Source organism: Penicillium arizonense (genome assembly GCF_001773325.1).
Source record: "Penicillium arizonense strain CBS 141311 chromosome Unknown PENARI_contig006, whole genome shotgun sequence".
In the NCBI taxonomy this organism is placed as follows: domain Eukaryota; kingdom Fungi; phylum Ascomycota; class Eurotiomycetes; order Eurotiales; family Aspergillaceae; genus Penicillium; species Penicillium arizonense.
Genome location: NW_019173283.1, coordinates 810,843 through 832,055, shown reverse-complemented (window position 1 = coordinate 832,055; position 21,213 = coordinate 810,843). Strand labels below are relative to the sequence as shown.

The 21,213-nt window shown below is 48.8% G+C and overlaps 7 protein-coding genes across 7 annotated transcripts; 2 read left to right on the top strand and 5 right to left on the bottom strand.

Moving 5' to 3' along the window:
• Positions 1-888: 888 nt before the first annotated feature.
• On the top strand, positions 889-2,456 carry PENARI_c006G11101 (uncharacterized protein; the record flags this gene model as incomplete). The annotated part of the gene is made up of 4 exons (XM_022630612.1): positions 889-967; positions 1,267-1,373; positions 1,434-1,881; positions 1,933-2,456. The coding sequence occupies 4 exons, from the start codon at positions 889-891 to the stop codon at positions 2,454-2,456; spliced, it is 1,158 nt and encodes a 385-aa protein (XP_022489648.1).
• Positions 2,457-4,631: 2,175 nt separating this feature from the next.
• Positions 4,632-8,219, top strand: PENARI_c006G03557 (Pfs, NB-ARC and TPR domain protein; the record flags this gene model as incomplete). The annotated part of the gene is made up of 3 exons (XM_022630255.1): positions 4,632-5,616; positions 5,695-6,330; positions 6,382-8,219. 3 exons carry the CDS (start codon positions 4,632-4,634, stop codon positions 8,217-8,219), a joined length of 3,459 nt encoding a protein of 1,152 aa, XP_022489476.1.
• A 1,216-nt stretch (positions 8,220-9,435) lies between these two features.
• Positions 9,436-10,860, bottom strand: PENARI_c006G06866 (uncharacterized protein; the record flags this gene model as incomplete). Its single annotated transcript, XM_022630416.1, has 1 exon — positions 9,436-10,860. One exon carries the CDS (start codon positions 10,858-10,860, stop codon positions 9,436-9,438), a length of 1,425 nt encoding a protein of 474 aa, XP_022489885.1.
• Positions 10,861-11,159: 299 nt separating this feature from the next.
• PENARI_c006G11476 (NUDIX hydrolase) lies at positions 11,160-13,167 on the bottom strand (the record flags this gene model as incomplete). The annotated part of the gene is made up of 5 exons (XM_022630638.1): positions 11,160-11,446; positions 11,616-11,945; positions 12,257-12,283; positions 12,363-12,519; positions 13,141-13,167. The coding sequence occupies 5 exons, from the start codon at positions 13,165-13,167 to the stop codon at positions 11,160-11,162; spliced, it is 828 nt and encodes a 275-aa protein (XP_022489784.1).
• Positions 13,168-13,801: 634 nt separating this feature from the next.
• On the bottom strand, positions 13,802-15,467 carry PENARI_c006G07712 (MRS7 family protein; the record flags this gene model as incomplete). The annotated part of the gene is made up of 2 exons (XM_022630454.1): positions 13,802-15,351; positions 15,413-15,467. 2 exons carry the CDS (start codon positions 15,465-15,467, stop codon positions 13,802-13,804), a joined length of 1,605 nt encoding a protein of 534 aa, XP_022489492.1.
• A 464-nt stretch (positions 15,468-15,931) lies between these two features.
• Positions 15,932-17,636, bottom strand: PENARI_c006G12094 (glycerophosphocholine acyltransferase; the record flags this gene model as incomplete). Its single annotated transcript, XM_022630664.1, has 2 exons — positions 15,932-16,661; positions 16,714-17,636. 2 exons carry the CDS (start codon positions 17,634-17,636, stop codon positions 15,932-15,934), a joined length of 1,653 nt encoding a protein of 550 aa, XP_022489851.1.
• A 696-nt stretch (positions 17,637-18,332) lies between these two features.
• On the bottom strand, positions 18,333-19,969 carry PENARI_c006G07904 (DUF2841 domain-containing protein; the record flags this gene model as incomplete). The annotated part of the gene is made up of 5 exons (XM_022630464.1): positions 18,333-18,781; positions 18,850-19,035; positions 19,090-19,563; positions 19,625-19,829; positions 19,883-19,969. 5 exons carry the CDS (start codon positions 19,967-19,969, stop codon positions 18,333-18,335), a joined length of 1,401 nt encoding a protein of 466 aa, XP_022489504.1.
• Positions 19,970-21,213: the final 1,244 nt, after the last annotated feature.

Below are 21,213 nucleotides of genomic sequence, written 5' to 3'. Positions count from 1 at the left end.
GAGGCCGGTTCTCAAAATGGAAGCCATTACATGTAAGCCAAAACCATAAACCCGCAAATGCGTCGAAAAATCCCAGTGATTGGCATGCATGAGCACTGGATCGCAGTAAAGGGTTGGTTTGCCTGCTTTGCCTTTCCAACTCTATTAATCCAACTATCTGTGGATGGTGTGGAATTTTTTCCTTAGCAATCAACCGCTCGCTGTGCCGTACTTTGTAATATTACGTCCTTGCTACATATTATGAATAGGAAAAAAGCTATCACATCCCTTCATGAGTCTGAGTTTATGGAATAAGACTAGGTAAATTTTCATGAAGGCGAGTGCTTAATGCACTGTGAAGGTCGATTTTTACTAGTTCTGTTCTGTGTGTTGGTCTAATCACTCAGTAGGTACGGTCGGTCGAACCACGTACGTTAGTGGGCCCCGGTCCCCGATCCGTTGACCTATGCATTTTACTAGACATCCGACCCTGCTCAGTTACTTTCAGCTATAGTTCATTAGGAACTTAGAAATTCAGATAGAGCAGATTTGGGTAACACAATGGAGCAAGAAATTCCCCGCCTTGTGTAACCAAGTGTCGCCAAATGCCGGTATACAACATCGTCAATCTTTTGTTACTATATTCGTAGATCTGTCTATTATTATTGGCCCAGAAGGGTGTGTGACGCAAAAGTTAGCATTTTCGTTTGAACGTGCGTCTTGTACTGTTGGTCAAAGTCTTCTGTTTGAGTTCAATGACATAACGTGCAGTTCTTTCCCGTATTCCCATATCACGGCAGTTTTTATTAAATGGGCTTCGTTTCTACTTAATTTGTGGAAATATTTAACGAACGAAAGCCATATCAAATATATCTCACCTTAAGAAGCTTGAGCAGCACACCTTTCAAAATGCCTTTCACTGAATACATCAATCTTTCAACGTCATTGGGAATCATGGTCAGTCGCGAAGCCTCCCAGTCTTCTTGGAGTACTTGTTAAAAGAATATTAGTGTGCCCTCCTTATCTCGCAACTGGTTTACAATTTGTATTTTCATCCTCTTTATTCATTTCCCGGTCCATGGTACTGCAAAATATCCCGACTTTGGTACTGCATTCAAGTTGTTCGAGGGAGACTCTCCCTGGAGATAAAGGGGCTCCACGACATTTACGGCGAAGTGGTTCGGATTGCACCAAATGAGCTTTCATACAGTGCCCCTGATGCCTGGAGCGCAATATACGGTACGACAGCTCTCGACAGGTAATTTCAGTAGCTGACAGTATGAAAAGGACGAAATATCCGAAAGGGTAATACTACCAAGCCATCACCTACTGGAACTCTTTTTCTAAAAGATCCTACCCTTTACGGCCCTCTCTTCGAGCAATCAAAAACAATCGTAAGTTCGCACTGGAACTTTCTTCCACATTTTGCCTAATAGCATATTCATGCATGATAGTTCGACGCCGATGGGGATGACTACAGCGCCGAAAAGCGATCCATTCAACACGCCTTTACTAAGAAATCGTTGTTGACAAAAGAAGCAATCCTGACCTTTTATGTTAGCAGTGCAATTGAGGGTCTCGAATCACAGTTCCGAACAGCAGATGTGGTCGACCTCGTTCCGATATTTGGCAATGCCTTATTTGATATCATGTGCAAGTTGACAGTAGATGAAGATCTTCACGCCATCAATCCCAACGGCCAGCATCACCCTGCCGTATACACGCTCACCTCGGCATTGGAATGGATATATATCCCTGTAATGGCCCGACACATTTTAGGGGCCCTTTCATACCCGCTAGAGATGTGCGCAAGTTTCGTTGGTAAAGGTGTGTTGCATCTTGGCCCCGTCGGGCCATTGCTATCAAAGCGACTAGAAAAGGGGGGCTCCAACCCTGATTTCGGTATGACGTCCCTGGTCTCGCGAGGATGGTGATGTTACTAAATGATATTAGTGTCTTATATGAAACAGGGCAAACAGGAAGGCGAAGCAAGCCAGCTACAAGTAATCAACAACGCTACTAGCTTGATTGCCGCAGGCACTGAAACCACTGTCTCACTAATGTGCGGCGCTGTATACCATATACTTTCAAATCCTCCCGTTCTACTAAGTCTCTGTCAAGAGATTCGAGGAGCGGCTGATAACGCATCTGACTTGAACCTGGAACTGATTCATGGCATGAAGTACCTGAGAGCCTGTCTAGATGAGGCGATGAGAATGTATCCCTCAATTGTCGGAACATTACCTCGTGTCGTTGATGGAGATGGAGCCTATATTTGCGATCAGTTTGTCCCTCCAAACACAGTGGTAGGAGTTAACCAATGGGCTGCCTATCGGAGCAATAGAAACTTCATCTATCCTGATGAATTTAGGCCCGACAGATGGCTCAACGTGGAAGAGGGAGAATATAACGGTGATCGCCGAAAGGCCTTCCAGCCTTTCGGATATGGGCCTAGGAAATGCATTGCCAATGAGTAAGCCTTTCTCTAGAACTTTACAAATTGTTTTATACTGACTTTAAAAGGCTTGCTTCCATGAATTCCACACTTTTTCTGGCAAGGTTACTGTGGGAATTTGATATGGAGTTGGATGCAGCATCACACGATTGGGCGAATCAGAAAAGCTTCATGACACCTTATAAACCCGCTCTCTGGGTGAAGTTGAAAAAGCATGCGACGCCATGATGGATAATACATTTGTGCCTTGGTCGCTGAGCGCAAGAATGATATTTGACTGGGTGTTGAAGTGGACACTGTTGGAGATATACCTCCGTGAGACCTGATGTGGGTCACGTCTACAGCGCTTAGCTGTTGAAGTTTGATGTAGCATAGATTGATGAAGTACGAAATACAGTCACAAACGAGCCTGATGATGGCCCGGCTGACGATAGTTGGCTTTGAGTGCCCGATATGGAACCCTGAGGTTATAAGCAGGTCCAATACTACATTTATCATGGACTTGCTCGAGCTTATGATCAAAGGCACGTCAGGGTTGTCCAAGGCGCGTGTTGATGAAGATAGGGCAGCTTCCGCAGCTGAGGTAAGAAATTGGACAGAAGATAGACGCACATATGTGACAGAGGCTTGTCGAACCTTAGCTGGAACAAATGCCGATTCAAGGCTCTGCGGATAAGAGAGGAATATTTAACATCAACGCGGCGGATGGGCTGACAATCTGGGCGTGGGATGAGGTGCTAAAGTTCTGGCTAGCAGGACCCGTAATATTGGCACGCTCGGTGAAATCCTCTGGGAATGGACTATACAAGGGTCTAGAAATGGCGTGTGGACTACCATAGGCATCTTCTGCACATGCCTGCACGTTTCCCAGAATGGAAAACACAAAGATCGATAGATCATAAATTCATCCTCTGTGAACCCCAACGATGTCATGCAGATGCAGCTGCACCTGCACCTGCAGACGCATATCCCCACACAGACGCATGTCCACACAGATATGTATCGAGCAATTTCCAGCCCCTGAAAAGTCGGTGACAGGTGTTCCCCCAAATGCGGGGTTAGTATGTGAGATATAACACAGAGGAATATGTCTTGCCCTACAATAATTGAGATATTTATGTGTCCGTGTCTGTGTGGAGTTAGCCCTAGCTTGGAATATATTGATAGTTCATAGTTGGTTCATTAATTAGTGTCAGTTTGTACACCGCTAGTTCAAACTTGAGGTTATCAGACACCCGAGGAACGTGTTACACATATATAACATACATCTAGCTCAGGAACCCGTATATCATTGAAATTTTGGTTTTAGGTTAAGGTGGAGTGGATTTAGATCATCAAGGGACATAGATTCATAGCACTCTTTGCGCTGATCAGATCTTGTAGTAAGCCATACAATAACTTCTTATCCTCCCTCCTCCTCTGCTCCTTTCCGTCTATGTGCATCTGCATACATCCGGACCTAGATTCTGGAGTGTCTAGAATCCAGAATCTAGACCTAACCCCCATACCCTAGACCCCTAGTAAAACCCACAAATAACACCCTCCCTTCAACCATCTTGCCACTGGATCTATGTATAAGTACAACGTACAAGTGTGCAGCCGGAAATGTGATCGAACGGGAGGTTATATGTACATCATACCACGGTAGATAAGCGGCAAAGGAGGGGGTTGTACATGTGCATGTACATGTACCTTGGCACGGACGGTACTGTATTAGAGGAAGCAGTGGCATTTGACAGTAGTTGAGTTGGTAGATTGCATCTGCAGGTGCATGTATGTATGAAAGCGAGTCACTGTACAGTACAGTTACGACCGGTATCGCCTTCCACGTTGGGAACAGAGAGATCATCTTTCAAACCCTGATCACATGACAAGCTGACACATACGTAGATAGCGCGTAAATAAGACGTTTGTACCTAACCAGGTAATAAATACTAGTATGAAAGATACAAGAGTCTAGAACTACAGGCCTGGACTGGAGGATTCGATGCAAAACGAGCAAACATGGCAATACTGGAACAGGCAATCTGTCAACAATTAGCTTAGTATGCGTCCGCCTCACCAATTTATCCCGCTCCTCTCAAGAATTGGCATTCATTGCCACGACTTAGTCTCCATAACAACCTTATTTATCCCATATTACTATGAACTCACGATAGGCTATTTATTCTCCAAAGTCACCCTTACATATTTCACCATGGCAGCCAGGGCTTCTCTATCCCATGACGATTACACGGTCGGATGGATATGCGCTTTACCCCTGGAGATGGCAGCCGCAAAACTAATGCTGGACGCAATACACCCGAATCTACCTCGCCCAGCGACAGATCAAAACACGTATATTCTTGGAAATATCGAGGAACACAATATTGTTATTGCCTGTTTACCAAGTGGCGCATATGGCACTGTATCAGCTGCAACGGTAGCGATGCAGTTGCTCTCTAGTTTCCACTCTATCCGATTTGGCCTTATGGTCGGTATCGGTGGAGGTGTACCAAGCAGCAACGCAGACATTCGCCTAGGCGATATTGTGGTGAGCCAGCCAGCAGACACATCCGGAGGTGTGATCCAATACGATCTAGGTAAAGCGTTCAGCGGTGGTCAATTCGAGCGGACGGGAATGCTTAACCGGCCACCTAAGGTCCTACTGACTGCCATCGCTACACTCCAAGCCCACCACTTTACAGAAGATAGTCGAGTTCTTGAATTTGTCTCTGACGTCCAACTCAAAACGACCCCGCGCAGAGCTGCAACCTTTACACGACCCACTCAAGAGGACTGTTTATATCAATCAGAATATATCCATGGAGGATCTGATACATGTATCGATTGTGATCGATCCAAACTGGCTCCGCGGCTTTCACGAGACTATGAAGAACCAGTGATCCACTATGGACTGATTGCATCTGCAAATCAGGTAGTGAAAGATGGTAGACTGCGAGACCAGCTGGCTCGAGATCTAGGGGTCCTCTGTGTGGAAATGGAAGCTGCAGGGCTCATGAATGACTTTCCTTGCTTAGTGATTCGGGGTATCTGTGACTATGCTGACTCACACAAGAACAAAAAATGGCAAGGATATGCGGCAGCGGTGGCAGCAGCCTATGCTAAAGAACTTGTCTTGGTGGTTCCGATCGATCAGATTGAAACTACTCCAACAGCACGAGACACTCTAGCGGATTCTGGTGAGAGATTCTAAGTTTCAAACTGTATCACTCATTGCCTAGTTCGAATCCATGACTAAATAAAGTTTCTATGTGTAGTCCACCGCTTCAACGTCCCTCTAGACCTGACCACAGTGCCTGTAATTACAAAATTCGTGGGACGGCAAGACGAGCTAGACAATCTGTGGCAGTATTTACAACCGACAAATTCACCGTCACGGAAAGTTGCAATTCTTCACGGGCTTGGCGGAATGGGAAAGACGCAGCTAGCGATTCGCTTCGCGAGAGATCATAGAGATGATTTTACGGCGATCTTCTGGCTGAGTGGCAAGGATCGCGATGCGCTCTTGCAATCGTTGAGCTTTGCCTTGAACCGAATACTAGGACAGGGCTGTGATAGAGAGGCGACTAATGACGGAGAAGTGGAGCAACGAGCTAGGCATATGTTACGGTGGCTAGCATTGGATGGCAACTCGCGCTGGCTAATCATTTTTGATAACATCGATCAATACTCCCCATTCAACAGCGCTGTTGGTGTTGGGTACGATATCCGGGAATTCTTCCCTACAGCAGACCATGGCTCCATCCTTATCACCTCTCGACTCCAGGCGCTGAGCGAGCTTGGGGAACCTTTTCCGGTGCACAGGCTAGACTCTTATAACTCAATTCAACTACTCCTACAAAGCAGTGGTCTATCAGCAAGGAACACCACTAGCAAACTTGACAACAATCCAGGTACTATGGCACTTGATAAATAGATGTTATAGATCATGCTAACATATGTAGATATCCGTACTCTTGCCAGTCGTCTGGATGGCCTGCCATTAGCCATTGTTATCGCCGGGGCATTCATGCGTGAAACTGGAACCAGCATCACTGAGTACTTGCAGTACTACCAAGAATCTTGGTCTCAGCTACAGCTGCAATCGAATCCTGGACGACAGTACCAGCAAGGCAACATGCTGCAAACATGGATGATCTCATATCTTGAGATCCAGAAGCGTGATCCAAGTGCAGCAGACCTTCTATTGCTACTTGCTCGTTTTGATAATCGTGATATCTGGTACGAGTTAGTGAAGAGTGGCCGTCACAGCTCAAACGTCCCGGACTGGCTCCAAAACACTATATCAAGCGGACTCGCGTTCAAAATTGGCCTGAAGTCTCTCATCGGATTCTCTCTTCTTGAGAGTAAGCAACAAGAAGGAAGCTATGCGATGCATCCAGTGGTACAAGACTGGTGCCTTCATGTTGCCAACACAGACAAAAATGTGAATCCGATGCAGCTTAATGAGCTAGCACTGATATCTGTTGGATACTCTGTGCCCAGTGCAAATGATAGGGACTATTCAGAGCTTCAGCAACGGCTTCTTCCACACGCCAATTATGTATGTTCTCTAGATTGGTCAGATGACAATATTGAGTTATGGGGGGCATTCCATCGTTTAGGGGAGCTTTACTCTGGTCAGGGCAAGCTGCAGGAGGCAGAAGAAATATACCAGCGAGCTCTGACAGGATATGAGGAGGCTCTAGGTCCTGATCATACATCTACTCTCCATACAGTCAACAACCTTGGCTTTCTCTACTCTCATCAAGGAAAGCCGAAAGAGGCAGAAGAGATGTACCAGCGAGCACTGACAGGCAGGGAGAAGGCAGAAGAGATGTACCAGCGAGCACTAACAGGCAGGGAGAAGGCCCTAGGTCCGGATCATATATCTACACTCGATACAGTCAACAACCTTGGCAATCTCTACTATGATCAGGGCAAGCTACAGGAGGCAGAAGAGATGTACCAGCGAGCTCTGACAGGATATGAGGAGGCTCTAGGTCCTAATCATATATCTACTCTCGCGACAGTCAACAACCTTGGCATTCTCTACTCTGGTCTGGGCAAGTTAAAGGAGGCAGAAGAGATGTACCAGCGAGCACTATCAGGCAAGGAGAAGGCTCTAGGTCCTGATCATACATCTACTCTCGATACAGTCAATAACCTTGGTATTCTTTACTCTGATCAGGGCAAGCTGAAGGAGGCAGAAGAGATGTACCAGCGAGCACTGGCAGGATACGAGAAGGCCCTTGGCCCGCACCATATAACACACGCACCTACTCTCAATACAGTCTACAACCTTGGCAATCTCTACTCTAATCAGGGCAAGCTAAAGGAGGCAGAAGAAATGTACCAGCGAGCACTGGTAGGATACGAGAAGGCCCTTGGCCCGCAACATAAAACACACGCACCTACTCTCAATACAGTCAACAACCTTGGCTTTCTCTACTATGATCAGGGCAAGCTGAAGGAGGCAGAGGAGATGTACCAGCGAGCACTAGAGGGCAAGGAGAAGGCCCTAGGTCCTAATCATACATCTACTCTCACGACAGTCTACAACCTTGGCATTCTCTACTCTAGTCAGGGCAAGCTGAAGGAGGCAGAAGAGATGTACCAGCGAGCACTATCAGGATACGAGAAGGCCCTAGGTCCTAATCATACATCTACACTCGATACAGTCAACAACCTTGGCCTTCTCTACAAGGATCAGGGCAAGCTGAAGGAGGCAGAAGAGACGTACCAGCGAGCACTGACAGGCAACGGGAATGCCCTGGGTCCAGAACACGATAGAACTCGGTGACTTGCGGAGACGTTGAACGCATTAAGCATTGCAGATGCAAAATAGCGCCTAATACTCCTCTATAACATCTTTTGCAAATGATTCCTTGTGAAGTGCTAGGGTAGATCAGACTTGCCGAACAACTGCATGTATCCATGCTACAATGCTCACTACCCTTTGCCACAGTCGCTTCTTGAGACTAGGGAATCTGTAGCTACTGTCGTATCATATGTATATCCATTTCCAGAGACCAAGTTTTCGTGCGATCTTTCAGTAAGTCAGGATGTTTGTGCGAGCTGCAATGACGTGATGGTGAGTGTGGTATTATCATCTTAGTAACAGTAGACTGACACTTACAATACTTAGCCTTTCCTTCGTTTTGTATTATACCATTCGGCCTTATGACGGATCGTTTCAGTACGAGGCTAACTATATACGGCTTAGAGACTCATGCGACTAGAGTTTGAAAAAGCTCCTCTGCGTTGTCCAACATGGAAGGTGGAAGCGGTCGCTACTGTAAGTGGACGTGAGATGCAAGTGAATGTGGAGGTCCGTACTTATTTGCTGTATACTGTGTGGTCTAACGTAATTAGAACTACATTACAGTATAGCAAGGAGTGATGTGTATACTGTACTATGTTGGATGCAGATCATCCTTGACGATCAATACTAATTTCAGTGTACAGCAAAGTAAAGTATAGGAGTAGAGATACGGAATAGTGGAGAGTCAACTAAGTTTATTCATAGCCAAGCCACTCGGAGAATATCGACAAACAAAGAAAAGACGGAAGAAACGAACTGACTCAGATTCAAAAGAGTCAGTGGCTGAAATGCAAGTGAAAGATGTACACCTCGCCAAGTGCGCCTGCGGAAATCTATGCTGATAATAATGGTCCGATCCAATGGGAGGAAAACAGATAAACAGATAATTATTAATAGGAGATAAGGCAAAGGAGTGGGATGGGATGTGAACATCCCATGCTCAAAATGTAATATCGAAAGGAAATAGACGTATATCAGGGAGTGGGGGTGTCGAGGGGAATAAATCCCTATAAGATACAACCAAGAAATTAAACACAAAAACAGAAACGGTAGCAGATTAGAAGCGAGTAGAGGGTATGTGGTATATAGTCATGAGAGGTCGTGAGATGTGTGCAAACGCAAATGTCAACAAGAAGAAACGAAAAAGGAAAGAGAAAAGGCAAACCAAGTTGCGAATTGATGTGGCAAAAACAGCTCAAACCCAAGGATCCCTCCCATAAGTATGAGGATTAACAGGCCCAACAAACTTAATCTGGGCCTTCAATAACTCCCTCCTCTTCTCCTCCTTCGACTTGCCTTGCAGAGCCTTCACCGCACCACGGGTATTCTGCAAAAGCTGCGACTTGAGTGGTGGAGAAAGTGGCGGCGTTGGATTTACAAATGTGATCTGGGAAGCATTCATAACCGGAGCAGAACCGGGGTATGGATATGCCTCCGGTCTGAGAGTCAGAGACGAAGGCTGCTTGGAGTATTTAGGGAATTGCACGCCCCGTTTCTTCGATTTCTTGGGTGTTTCCCAGATCGACGATCCGTATTTCTGATACGGGGACATCGGCACGGCGAGTTGTTTTTGGCGAGGGATTATCGGGGTGGTTGGGGAGACTGGCGAGAGGGGGGAGTGGAGTGGGTAGTACATGTGATGGTTGGGGTTGTCGTAGTCGCTGGCACTGAGACTAGTCACTCTAGCGTTGGTACCGGCGCTGGTGCTGTATGCCGACGCCGATGTTGATGCTGTCGAGACGGATATCGCTCGGTATGGGGCATCCACGTCTAAGGAAGAGTGCTGTGGTATGTAGACTTTGCTGCCTAGACTTGTCCCCAGGATGCTGGTACTACCTGCGTGATCGATGTGGCGGTCCATTGGTGCTGTCGATGGACGTGTCACTTCTTTGGCTTTATTTTCTGTGCCATCGCGGGAGAGAGTGCGGTGGACGTAGGTCTTGATTGACTCGCGGACTCCGCCTAGACCTGTACGATCGAGCGAGTGCCAGCGGTATTTGGCTTTTGCGAAATCCAAGGCGGAGAGATTCTTCCTGCGCTTTGAATTGGTGCGTCCGCTGGCTTGTAGGGTGGATGGAGCCAGTTCGGGGAAATAGTCCCACTTCTTCTCGCGGAAATAGTGGCTGGTACCGGGTCGATTCTGGGCCCAGTGGACTGGTCGGCCGTACTGTGTGTCTGACCAAGATGACGAAACTGAGACTGATAATGGGGTTTCCTCTGCAATCGATGCGACGTCGTCAAGCTCATCTACCTCGTTGAGTTCGTCTATCTCATCTATCTCGAAATTGTCCGTGCGGAGTGGGGTCACGGGGAGTGGATCGGCGGCTGGAGCCGGGTGATCCATCAAGTCGAAGTCATCAGCGCCGGAGACGAAGATTGGGTATTCGACCGAGTCACGAGGTTCTGAAGGACTGGCGATACTGTCGACGGTGGATTCACTATCGCTGGAGTCACTCCACATGGTGGAATACTCTGGTTCTTCAGGGAGTGGCTTTGCGGGGAGAGGTTTATTGAGGAAGAGTCGGGGTGAGAAGGGCGTCTTAGGCGACAGAGGAGAAAGAGGAGGAATCACTCGTTCGAGACCTTCGAGGGAACGGGATGGCCGGACCGGGGGAGCCATTCGGTAAGATGGAGATAGCATTTGCCAGAAGACAGCCCTTAATACTCGGAACCAGATGTAATCGGATGTAAAAATAACATCAAAGGATGTGAAGAAAGAAACAAAGAGATAAAGAGTCCATCTTGAAAGAGTTGAGAGTCAAGTGAGGAGGAAAGAGGAGCATCATCAGTGCACGGACTTCATGCAAGGAGACATTAGCAAACGAACCGATGCCACGCAACTTGGATCACCCTTGCGGTGGTCATATATGATTGGTCTAACTACTTGACAGGTACACTCTAACCCCAACTCAGAGATTTCTAGCTAAGTTTGGACGCCTTTTCCATAGTTTCGCGGGTTAACCCATCCGAGGCCTTGCGAACCGCACTCAATCTGCCTAACCGGCGAAGCTTGGCGATCATGGCCTCATCCCCGAAGTGGCTGTTATGCTCGAACTCGGGTTCCTGCGCATAGGCGACTCGCGCCGCGTCAACCAGCATGCGGGCTGTCATGCCGAATACGCGATAACGAGTGTCTCCTTCTACTTTGACGTTGGATGTTGTCGATCGATGTGTGACCGTTTGACTGGGGACAAAGAACTGGTGCACTAGTGGCGTTGGATCCACAGTCAGCTCGACACAAAGAAAGAACAAATGGAAGAAATAAACAAAAGCATCATCCCCACCCTTAGCTACGGGTATACGGGGTATAGGGTATAGGGTATAGAGTGAACTTACTCCGCCATCTCGAATCATGCCACAAACTCCACGACCCACGATACCACTCCACGTCCTCAGTAATAGACAAGAAATCCCTAAACGGCGCCGTAAACACCGCAGCAACCTCCCGAGCATCCAACTTGGGGATCAGCGATACCTCCGGATCAGCCTCCAGCCCCGTTACAGGATCGTAGCCATGCAGCAGCGCGACGCAGGGACGCACGACCAGTTCGGTTTTGGCAAGGTTTGCCGGGAGCTCGCAGAGATGCTCCACGCGGAAGGGAGGGAGGATTGAAGGTCCTCCTTCATCTTCGGGGAGGCCGATCTCCTCGCTCGCTTCGCGGCGGGCGGTTTGGAAGGGCGTTTCCTGAAGGGTGTCTGCTCGGCCTGGGTTTGTTAGTCTGTCTGTAGTGTAGTGTATGTGATATGTATGTGATAGCTCATATGTTCGATAATTTGGGTCGGAGTGTGGGCGTTTCTTTTCTCTTTTTCTTTTTTCTTCTCCTCGTTTTTCTTTTTTTCCGTTTTATTTGTTTTTTCTTTTTTGTTTTCTTTTTCTTTCATCTCCCTTGTTTGCTTCCCCCATTCTCCCCTTTGGGCATATATTTTCTTTTTACCCCCTTTTTCCGGTCTCCTTCCTTCTCGAAATAGATATTGCAGATGTAAAAATGTAACAGTGTAAAAAAAGCTAAACTTACCACCTGGCAAAGCCGCCTCTCCTGCATCTACATGAAGTTAGCGTGACAGTCTGCCATGCGACAGGGCCAGACCAGGCCGAGAAAAATCAATAAATATCAAACATACACGAACTGAGTGTCTTGGCCCGGATCGTAATCACCACCCTAAGGTCCCCCTTAGCGTCGGCGTAGAGCAGTATCAGCACGGCTGCACGCCGGCTTAGTGGCACTGAGCTGTATGCTGTTGGCGGGGGGACATAGCTTCGGAGTCGGGCTATTGCGGCCTATAGTGGGTATCAGTATATCAGTGTATCAGTGTGCTGTATATTCCATTGTGTTTCTTGCTTCCAGCTTGCTATATTGGATTTTTGAGCTTGGATCCGGGTGTGTTTCAATGCTATTGCTCGGGGTGGACATCCACGGCATGGATAATGAATCAAAGAGTAGGGATGTGAATAGCAGAATTAGATCAGGATCAGACTCAACGGGGATCTGGGAACGGGGAACGGGGAACGGGGAATACGCAATAGGATGGTTCACTCAGATACGAAACCTTGACTTTGAGGGTTAACCTTTAGTCTCAGTCTCAGAATAGATCGAGAGAATGTTCCATATCGCCATCGACATCCCTTCCCCTTTCCTTCCCCTTTCAAGGATCCTTTCTTCCCTGAAGAATGGGGCAGTACTGCACACACACAGTAAGACCCGAAGCCGAAACTCAAATGAACCATGCATCTCTTCAAAAAGGGGGAATTAAAATGAAAATAAGGCAAAAAAGAAAAACAGGGATCAACGGCAGGGGATGTATGCATCCATGGCAAATGAGCACGACAGGACCTGCATCTGGACACGCTGAACACGCGGACTGCTCGGGTACTTGCAGGCTAGTTTCCACATCCACATACCTCAGAGGCGGCATTTAGGGGCGCCATTCCTTTTAGTTCGGAGTTGGGGCGTCGGGGTTGGAAAGGGGTCTTGGAGCTGAGGGTGCTTTCGGATCCTGGTCCTGGTCCTGGTCTTGATTTTGATGCTGGGCTTGGACTTTGCCGCGTGCTGAAGGCTTGGCGGGTGATGCTTCTGAGGAGATGGGTTCTTCTCATTGCACTAGATTGTGGATGTGATATGTTATATACAATCTTGGAAGTTCTAGATGTATCGGGAAAGATGGGGTTCGTTGTAGCCGAGGTAAGATCTGACTAATGATGTAACCGAGCAATATTTACATCTACATCCATAGCTTTACAGGTAGTTTGGATGAATTATTGAATTGATTGTTTTCATTTATAGCCATACTATCCACATGCAGCCCAAGTCCGTCTTGACAAGGAAATAAGCCAGGTAGAAATCAAAAGAACGTACCAGCAACAGCCAGAGATCAAAGAAAATAAGAAGTAGGTGGGGAGTAAATGGTCTATCAACATAGTGGAGAGAAATAAGACAGGACAAGAACTGAAGGGGGAAACCAAACAACCATCTATATGATAAGTGCGCAAACCAAACCTGAAACCAAACCAAAAACACATAGCCGGCTCAAGCCAGCATAATCATAACATCCATGGAGACGCACTACGAGCTCTCGCCCTTCTTGGCCTCCTTGGAATCACTGGTCTTCTCAGCACGGTCACCTTCCGCCATGGCCTCATTAGCCTCGGAAGTCTGCTTATCCGCGCCATCAGTGGCCTCGACTTTGGCCTCCTCCTTCTCGTCGATATCCTCGGTATCCTTAGGCGCAGCAACACCCTTGCCCTCGTTCTCGCTGTTCTGCTCGTTCTCCTCCTCGATCAGCTCCTCCTGCTCCTTGATAACCTCCAGACGCTGCTTGTTAGTCGCAGCACCCTCGGCATTGTGAACCTCGAGCTCGATCTCGTGGAAGAGCTCCTCAGGGATACTGGAGAGTACGGCCTTGAGTGCGTCAATCTGCGACGCCATCTCGGACTCCTTGCCGCCCTGGGTGTACAGGTATGCGTTGCTCAGGACGAGCAGGGTGGAGGGAACGCCCTGCTTCAGACGGAGTTCCAGCCACATACCGAGATCCTCACGCAGGCGAGCGGGGGAGACGCCGTGTGTGCGGATTCCGCGCGAGGCACTGGCCATTTGCAGTTCTGGGACGGAGAGCGAGTCTACGCCCTCGTAGAAGATCGCGCGGTCGTCACGCTTGATTTGACGCATGCGGTGGCGGATGGTGTAGCGGAGCATGGCGTCTGTGCCGAACGAGTTCAGGTTCATGTATCGGCAGATGCCGACCAGCTGGGGGCGCGACAGGTTGTCAAGGGTCAGGTCGTCCTTGAAGATCTTGCAGACCTTGATCACATCCTCGGTTGAGGGCGATTCGCCGGTGGTGCGAATCTTACGGAAGAAATCGGCGAACTCATCGTTCTTGACAGTGGCCATCGTCAGGGGGAGACCAGTCTCGCGCAGAGTGTTGCGGAGGAATCCAGAGACCTCCTTACGGGTGGAACTGAGGTTCAGGGCCTTCGTCTCACGGGCCTTCTGTCCCTCATAGGTGCTGGGAAGGAGGTTGGGGAACATCTTCAGAGCGACGGGGAGAAGCAGCTCGGCGAAGGGGACGATGAGGAACATCGAGAAGGGAACCAGACGGCCCAGATCCTTGGTGGTGCGCTGGAGCTGGCGGTGCTCTCGCCGACTCAGTTCGTATCCACCGGCCATCTTCAACGCCAATCGCGAACTAATCTTGACTTCTGTGGCCAACAGCTTGGTTCCATCCCAGTAGTGCTGAATCTCCTTCTTGACCTTCTGGCCGAGCGTCAACTTCTTGGCGTTCTTCTTCTCGGCCACCTTCTGGTCCTCTGCGGTCGACTTTGTCACAGTTCCAGACTGTGTCTTGCTAACAGGCGAGGTCTCAGACTGCGGCTTCGCAACAGCGGATGGTGACTGCGTAGTCTGGTCCAGGGGGAGCGGCTTCTTCGCTTGCTCGGCGTTGAATCCCGGGGGAGGGTAGGATTGAGAAGAGTTCGATGTAGTCTGCTCGGTCGCGTATCCACGCTGCGGGATCAGAATAGCGAGAGCCGATACTTGAGATGGGAGACTGCGGCCATTTCGGAGGAGGTTTCGGGCTGCCACAGAGGCCGGACTCGGCGCACTGGAACGGTGACGACCTGTTCAAAAGTCAACATTTCCATCATTATCAACATTAATATTCCTTTTCAAAGTCCTCACCAACGAGCGCTGCCCGAAAAGCAGGGGTTCCGCGAACCAATCCAGTGGATCTCATTGTGGCGGACATTTGCGGAATTGTTAAGAGAAAAGGAAGAGCTCGAAACAACGAGCGGACAGGGTGTAGGAGCGACAACACCGAAGGAAATAATCAATTCAAATGTCCACGGGATGAACAATCAAGTAAATAGAAATAATTCGATGGTTACGGAAGTTTGGAATGGACCGGAAGCGATGAGTTGTCTGCGATCATTCTGCACGTGACTCGGAGATCGGGGATAAAAATAATTGGTCTAGATCTGGTAAGGCTTGTTTAGGGGCAGTGCAGGGGGCAAATTATATCATGTTCATGTCACTCTGGTCAATTTATACAAATTTTCGCTCCAAATAAATATTGACGTAAATCTTAGAAACCAACGAGGAGGGTATAAAGAATGGCAAACGCTGGTATAAACAAAAACGCAATTAAACTATATCTCGCCAGGGTATCGTAAGATTAAAGAAAGGAACTGTCCCTAGTGTTTAACTTCTCTCTCGAACGGCAGAGTCAGGGCTCAGACTGGCTTGCAAGGCACTCGACGAGGCATCGGCAGAGTCCAGCAACGGAATACGATCAACACTGGAGCGCTTGTCCCCACTGAAAGCATTGACAGCTTCACTGAGAGGACTAGGCTCGGCGGGAAGGAGTGGGCTGGTGACTCCATCAGGAGAAGATTGCCATCGCGCAACGTCCTTCTTGAGTTCCTCCAGTTCCTTCTGGAAGCGCTTGCCAAATACGTCAATGTAGTAGGTTGCTCCATTGTGGATGCTCCAGATAAACAGAGCGGCCATGTAAATGCCACTAGCCCATTTGTACCAGAACCAGATCGGGCAGGGAATCATTGTTGAAAGAGCAAATCCATACTGGATAAACATGAAGCAGGGCTCCTGCAGCGCCTCGGGGAGGCTCAGCACAAACTTGCCAATGGGGGCCTTGGAATATGACTTGCGGAGCCAGGTAAAGCTGGTTGGGCGACCTGCTGCAATTTGGTCACGGCGGCGGACGGTGATTAGGAAATGGTACAACAGTTGCCACACTAGATATGGAACTGTGGCCCAGATAATCATGGCACCAAGACCATAATGCTCAGGGTCCCCAGACTGACTGAACTTGATGCTGTAGACTGCAGGGAAACGCTCCTTGAGCCTTTCAACTGGGGTCAAATGCACGATACAGTGTAGAGTCACCGGAGGCATGATGTGAATGAACAAGCTAATATTGAGTCAGCTAATTTCCCTTTTGAAACTTGTGGATTCCAACATACCTGACAACCTTGTCCATACTATGGAAGACCATTGAATTACGCCACATGGCAATGGCAGCAGCGTTATTTCCAAAGGTCAGACAGAAGGTGCTAATGAAAAGCCGTTTCGAATTGGGGAAGACCCAAATGCTCAGCATGCAGAGCAAGTTGACGAAGTAGCAGAGATCAGCCAGGAAGTAGTGGTAGCCCTTGGCGTGGTAGGTGAAATATCGAATAGGCATGAAATACAACAGCTGGGCACTGAACCAGATGTGGAAGTATTCCGGGCAAGCACCGATCAGATAACCACTGATGAAGATATTGAGAACACCGGCAATGAAAGACGCCTTCTCGCGGAGGGTCACAGTGGCCGTCTTGTTCCACTGCTTACCCAGCCGCTCGACGCCCTGCTTCATCCGGGCACGGTATTTCTCCAGCTTCTCATCGGCGGTTGGGGCTCGGCGTTTCCACTCCCCTACAACACGATCCTTGGCGTTCAGCGATGACGATTTAATCTTCTCCCGCTGCTTGCGCACTTTCTCTTTCTGCATGGCGATAGTCTGCTGCCACTTCTCCAGGCGCTGCGAGAGCTGGATATTGTCCAACAGATCGAAGATAGTCAACTTGTCCAGCGGCGGGAAAGTCTCCCAGTCCTCCTGATACGAGCTGCTGTTGGAGAAGGATCCGTTGCGTGATAGCCTACCCGGAGAGGCAGGAGGTGAGTAGAAGTCATCGTTATCGGCGAAGTCGTCCGCAGGAAAGGGCGCATCGATCTCCTCCAGACCCGGGGTGGAGGCGAGTGACTCGGCTGGCATGGCGGGATCGGACTTTCTTCGCGAGCTGGTTTCCATCAAAAACTGTTGTTGGAAGAAGAATATCGTTGGACCGTCCCGATGATTGGGATATGGTCGACTGAGGAAACGGTTGAATGTTAGCATCCCCATTGTGAAAACACACGAGAGCAGGTAGATATGTGAAAGAGCGGCGCAAGTGCTCAGCAGACACCGGCCTTATTTAGACATGAGGGGCAAGAAATAGATGGCAACCCTACCTTATCGGCGATCACGCCCTGGGCGGATTCACGAGGCAAAGATGGTAAGCTGTGGTTGGTGATCCAGAGAGATAAACAAATGCAAATCCCTGGCGCATGACACGAAAATGGCTATAGTGAGAAGCTGCAGAGTGTCAAACAGTGCAAAAGATCCTCTAACAAGGGAAGAGATGAGCCAGCGAGAATATGAGGAATTGACGTGTGCTTGTGATGTGGCTGGTGGTTGGTTGGGGAGCTGCGCTGGGGGATCGTCAACTCCACCCAATAAGAGAGCGGAGTGAGTGCAGGTGGTGTGTGGCCTGAGGCAGAAATCTACTTTATGGAACACGGTACTTTTGAGGAACTAAACTATAGGGTTATATGTATACACTTTCCATTGAATCTGTCTCATAATCATGTCACATTTTCCTACACTTCCCGTATACAAAAGTGAGGTCATAGCCTATCCCAAAGAAAAAAAAAGTTATAGTCAATAGAAATCGTATCCTGATCCCAATGCTCACAAACTCCATGCTTAACTCATCCAAAAGGTAAAAGTGAAGAATAGAAAAAAGTAAAAGAATAAAAAGGAAAAGAAAGTGAAGCAATTTCAATATCCATACTGCGACACAGGACTGGCATGTGGCCAGAATCCCTGGCCCTTGTCAGACATGAAAGGCTGCGCGTAATAGCCAGACATGTAGGACGGGTCATGCATTGGCTTAGGGACAGTTGGAGACTCTGGTGGAATGACGTGCACCGTTGGAGGGGGCATAACCAATGGGTACGAGCTAAAGCCGCCAGATCTCGGGCTGTGTGGGCCACTTGACTCACTGGTTGTGGGTGACAAGGGCAAGATATGCGAGTGAGACTGGAGCTTGGACTCGTCTTCGTCCAATGAGGGGATACTGTCATCGTGTGCATCGTTCATGTCGTGGTCTTGTTTGATTGCCGATACTGACGCTGGTGCGGCTTGTGTGCGCGGTGAGACCTCATCGACGTCGTGGTAGATTGCTTCGGGGAGGTGTGTGTGGGTGATCTGGATCAGAGTACTGGCATCTATAACAAGGAAGGGATATTGGTTAGTGATTGTACAAGTGGCTCGTTTTTGGTATGTTGATACATACCGATTTCTCCGTCCAAGAACCGTTCTTCCATTTGTCGAACAAAGTAGATCTCATCGAGAACTTGAAGTTTGTTGGCGGGTGTGATCTGGCGTCGGACATCCTGACCGGCGTCGCGCAGTTTTTCAGCGGTGACCCCATGGCTGTCCTTCAACTCACAGAGGATGTGGACAAGGAGTCGCAGGCGGTCTAGTTTGGAGTCAGATAACCTATTCATATCGCACACTCCAACCACATACTTACCATTCTTAAGTAGATGATCAGGCTCCTTGTGCAAAACACCAGCTGGCCACCACCCCGGCTTCGTATACTCTGGGTCAACACGCTGCGAGACACCGGCGATAACCCTGCGTCCATTGTACGGGAAATGAACCTGCTTCCTCGGCTCAACAAGTTTGATGTAAGACTTTGCGATAGCACGACAGTTGAGTTGCTGAAAATCCTCAAATGCCTTTTCGTAGTACCGTCGTAGCAGAGCGCGATTCCCCACTCGAAGAACAGTCCGTGTAGGCGGGGGTGTCGCCGTTGGCGGCGGAGAAAGAGACTTGGACCGAGACTTGACAATGCCAGCCGGGTTTGGTCTACGTTTTTTGTTTCGGCTGTTTGGCGTTTGCCACTCAAACGGGATCTTCTCCATTGGTCTCGTCTGGCCGGATTGAACCCAGTTGGGAGACGACTGCACGTCCCAGGCCGAGTAGGATGCTTGGTTGGTTTGGTCTGGAACAAGTCTAGTCAACTTTACTGTTTTTATATACTGGTTTCCAAGACTCTGACTCACCTGTACTGAAACTTGGGCTGGCCTGCGTCCCTGGACAGGTCATTTCAAGAAATCGGTCTGTGACATCCGGTGTGAAGATGGCTCCTCCACATCCGGCCATTGAGGCAGAAGTTTGCAGCTGATATTCCCCATTGTGGTCGATATAGATCATAGCGAAATGTGGATGAGGGAACTCTGGGTTGAGGGGCTGTTTAGGAGTGATCGACTAGTCAGTCGTTAGCTATGAACTTGATACATTGCATTCACTGTCTATATTACCATGTTCATAGGTTGGTGTGGAATACAGGTATCAGAATGTCTTCGCTCGAGTTCCCCCGGGAACGGATATCCACGATTTGTATCCATATTGAGGCACTGGGAAGTGCGATTGTTGTATAGTGTGCTTCGATCTAAGATTGAATGGGTTAAACCCCGCTGCACATGTTCGACTCAGCAAGGAGGTTGCGAGAAAATACAAAATCGAGGTCGGGGAGCAACCGCGATCTGTACTTAATAGAAAAAAGATCGAACCCCACTCTCGACAGGGATGGACACGGACTTCCAATGGATATTGTATCCGGTAACGCTCAGGGGAAGGGTCCAGGCGATCTAGATATACACTAAGACCATGATCTGCTCGACTTCCGACGCCAAACTCTCAAGTCCCCACATGACATAGGTATCCCCTGAGAGTACGAATCGGCTACTGTGTCAATGCAAGGAAAAAGAAATAGCTGCAAAAGCTGCGTGTGGCGATAAGGAAGCTTCGTGTCACTTTGAGGGCCGAGTCCACTCTGCGCACTGACATTCCTTAGGGCTGTGACCATGGTTGAATATCTGATTTGAGTCGCGTTCCACGGTTCGGGGGATCCGAGAACACTCTTTTGACGTCTCAACTTCTATATTTCTATAGATCGTCCCGAGGACTCCACTAATCAGCTTAGTCTTCGCTCTAATACGATCGGCTAGGTTAGCAATCGGTGTATCCCATCGTTTGTATCTTCGAAAAGACATGACCCCAGTTATTATCCGTACCTGATCGAGCGATGGGCCAGTCCATCCGTGCAAACAAGGATAGGTCCAATTTGACCGCAGGATTGCCGATCTCTTGGCCTGCATCAGCCACGACAGGTGATTAAAGAGTTCAGCGGCCTCCCTCGACGCCTCTGCGATCATCGTATGCAAGCCAGGGGAGAAGGCCCCAAGAGAGGCTGATGGGTCACTGACTAACGCAGGCCTAGGCGGATCTTGTGGACTCTTCTCGATGGATACTTACGTTGCGCGTCGGCGTCAGCCCACAGAGTCTGATGGAGCATTTGTCCGGCTGCATGCAGCCCAAAGCCCGCAATCTATCCTTTTCTTTTCCACTCCCTTTTGCCCGGGCATACCGTAGTGTGTGTTGATGTACATGGCCACTAAGTTTATCCCCACTGGCAGCTCCATGACCGAAGACCAATACGATTGTCTGTGCGGTCGCTCCCAACCTAATCTGAAACGGGTCTGAAGGGTGCAACTTTTTCTGATCTCTGCCCTGGGCCCCCTCAGGGTCCAGTTTGGGCATTGGACGGCTTAAAGTCCCGTGAGAAGGCCGTCGACGCGACTGTCGACCA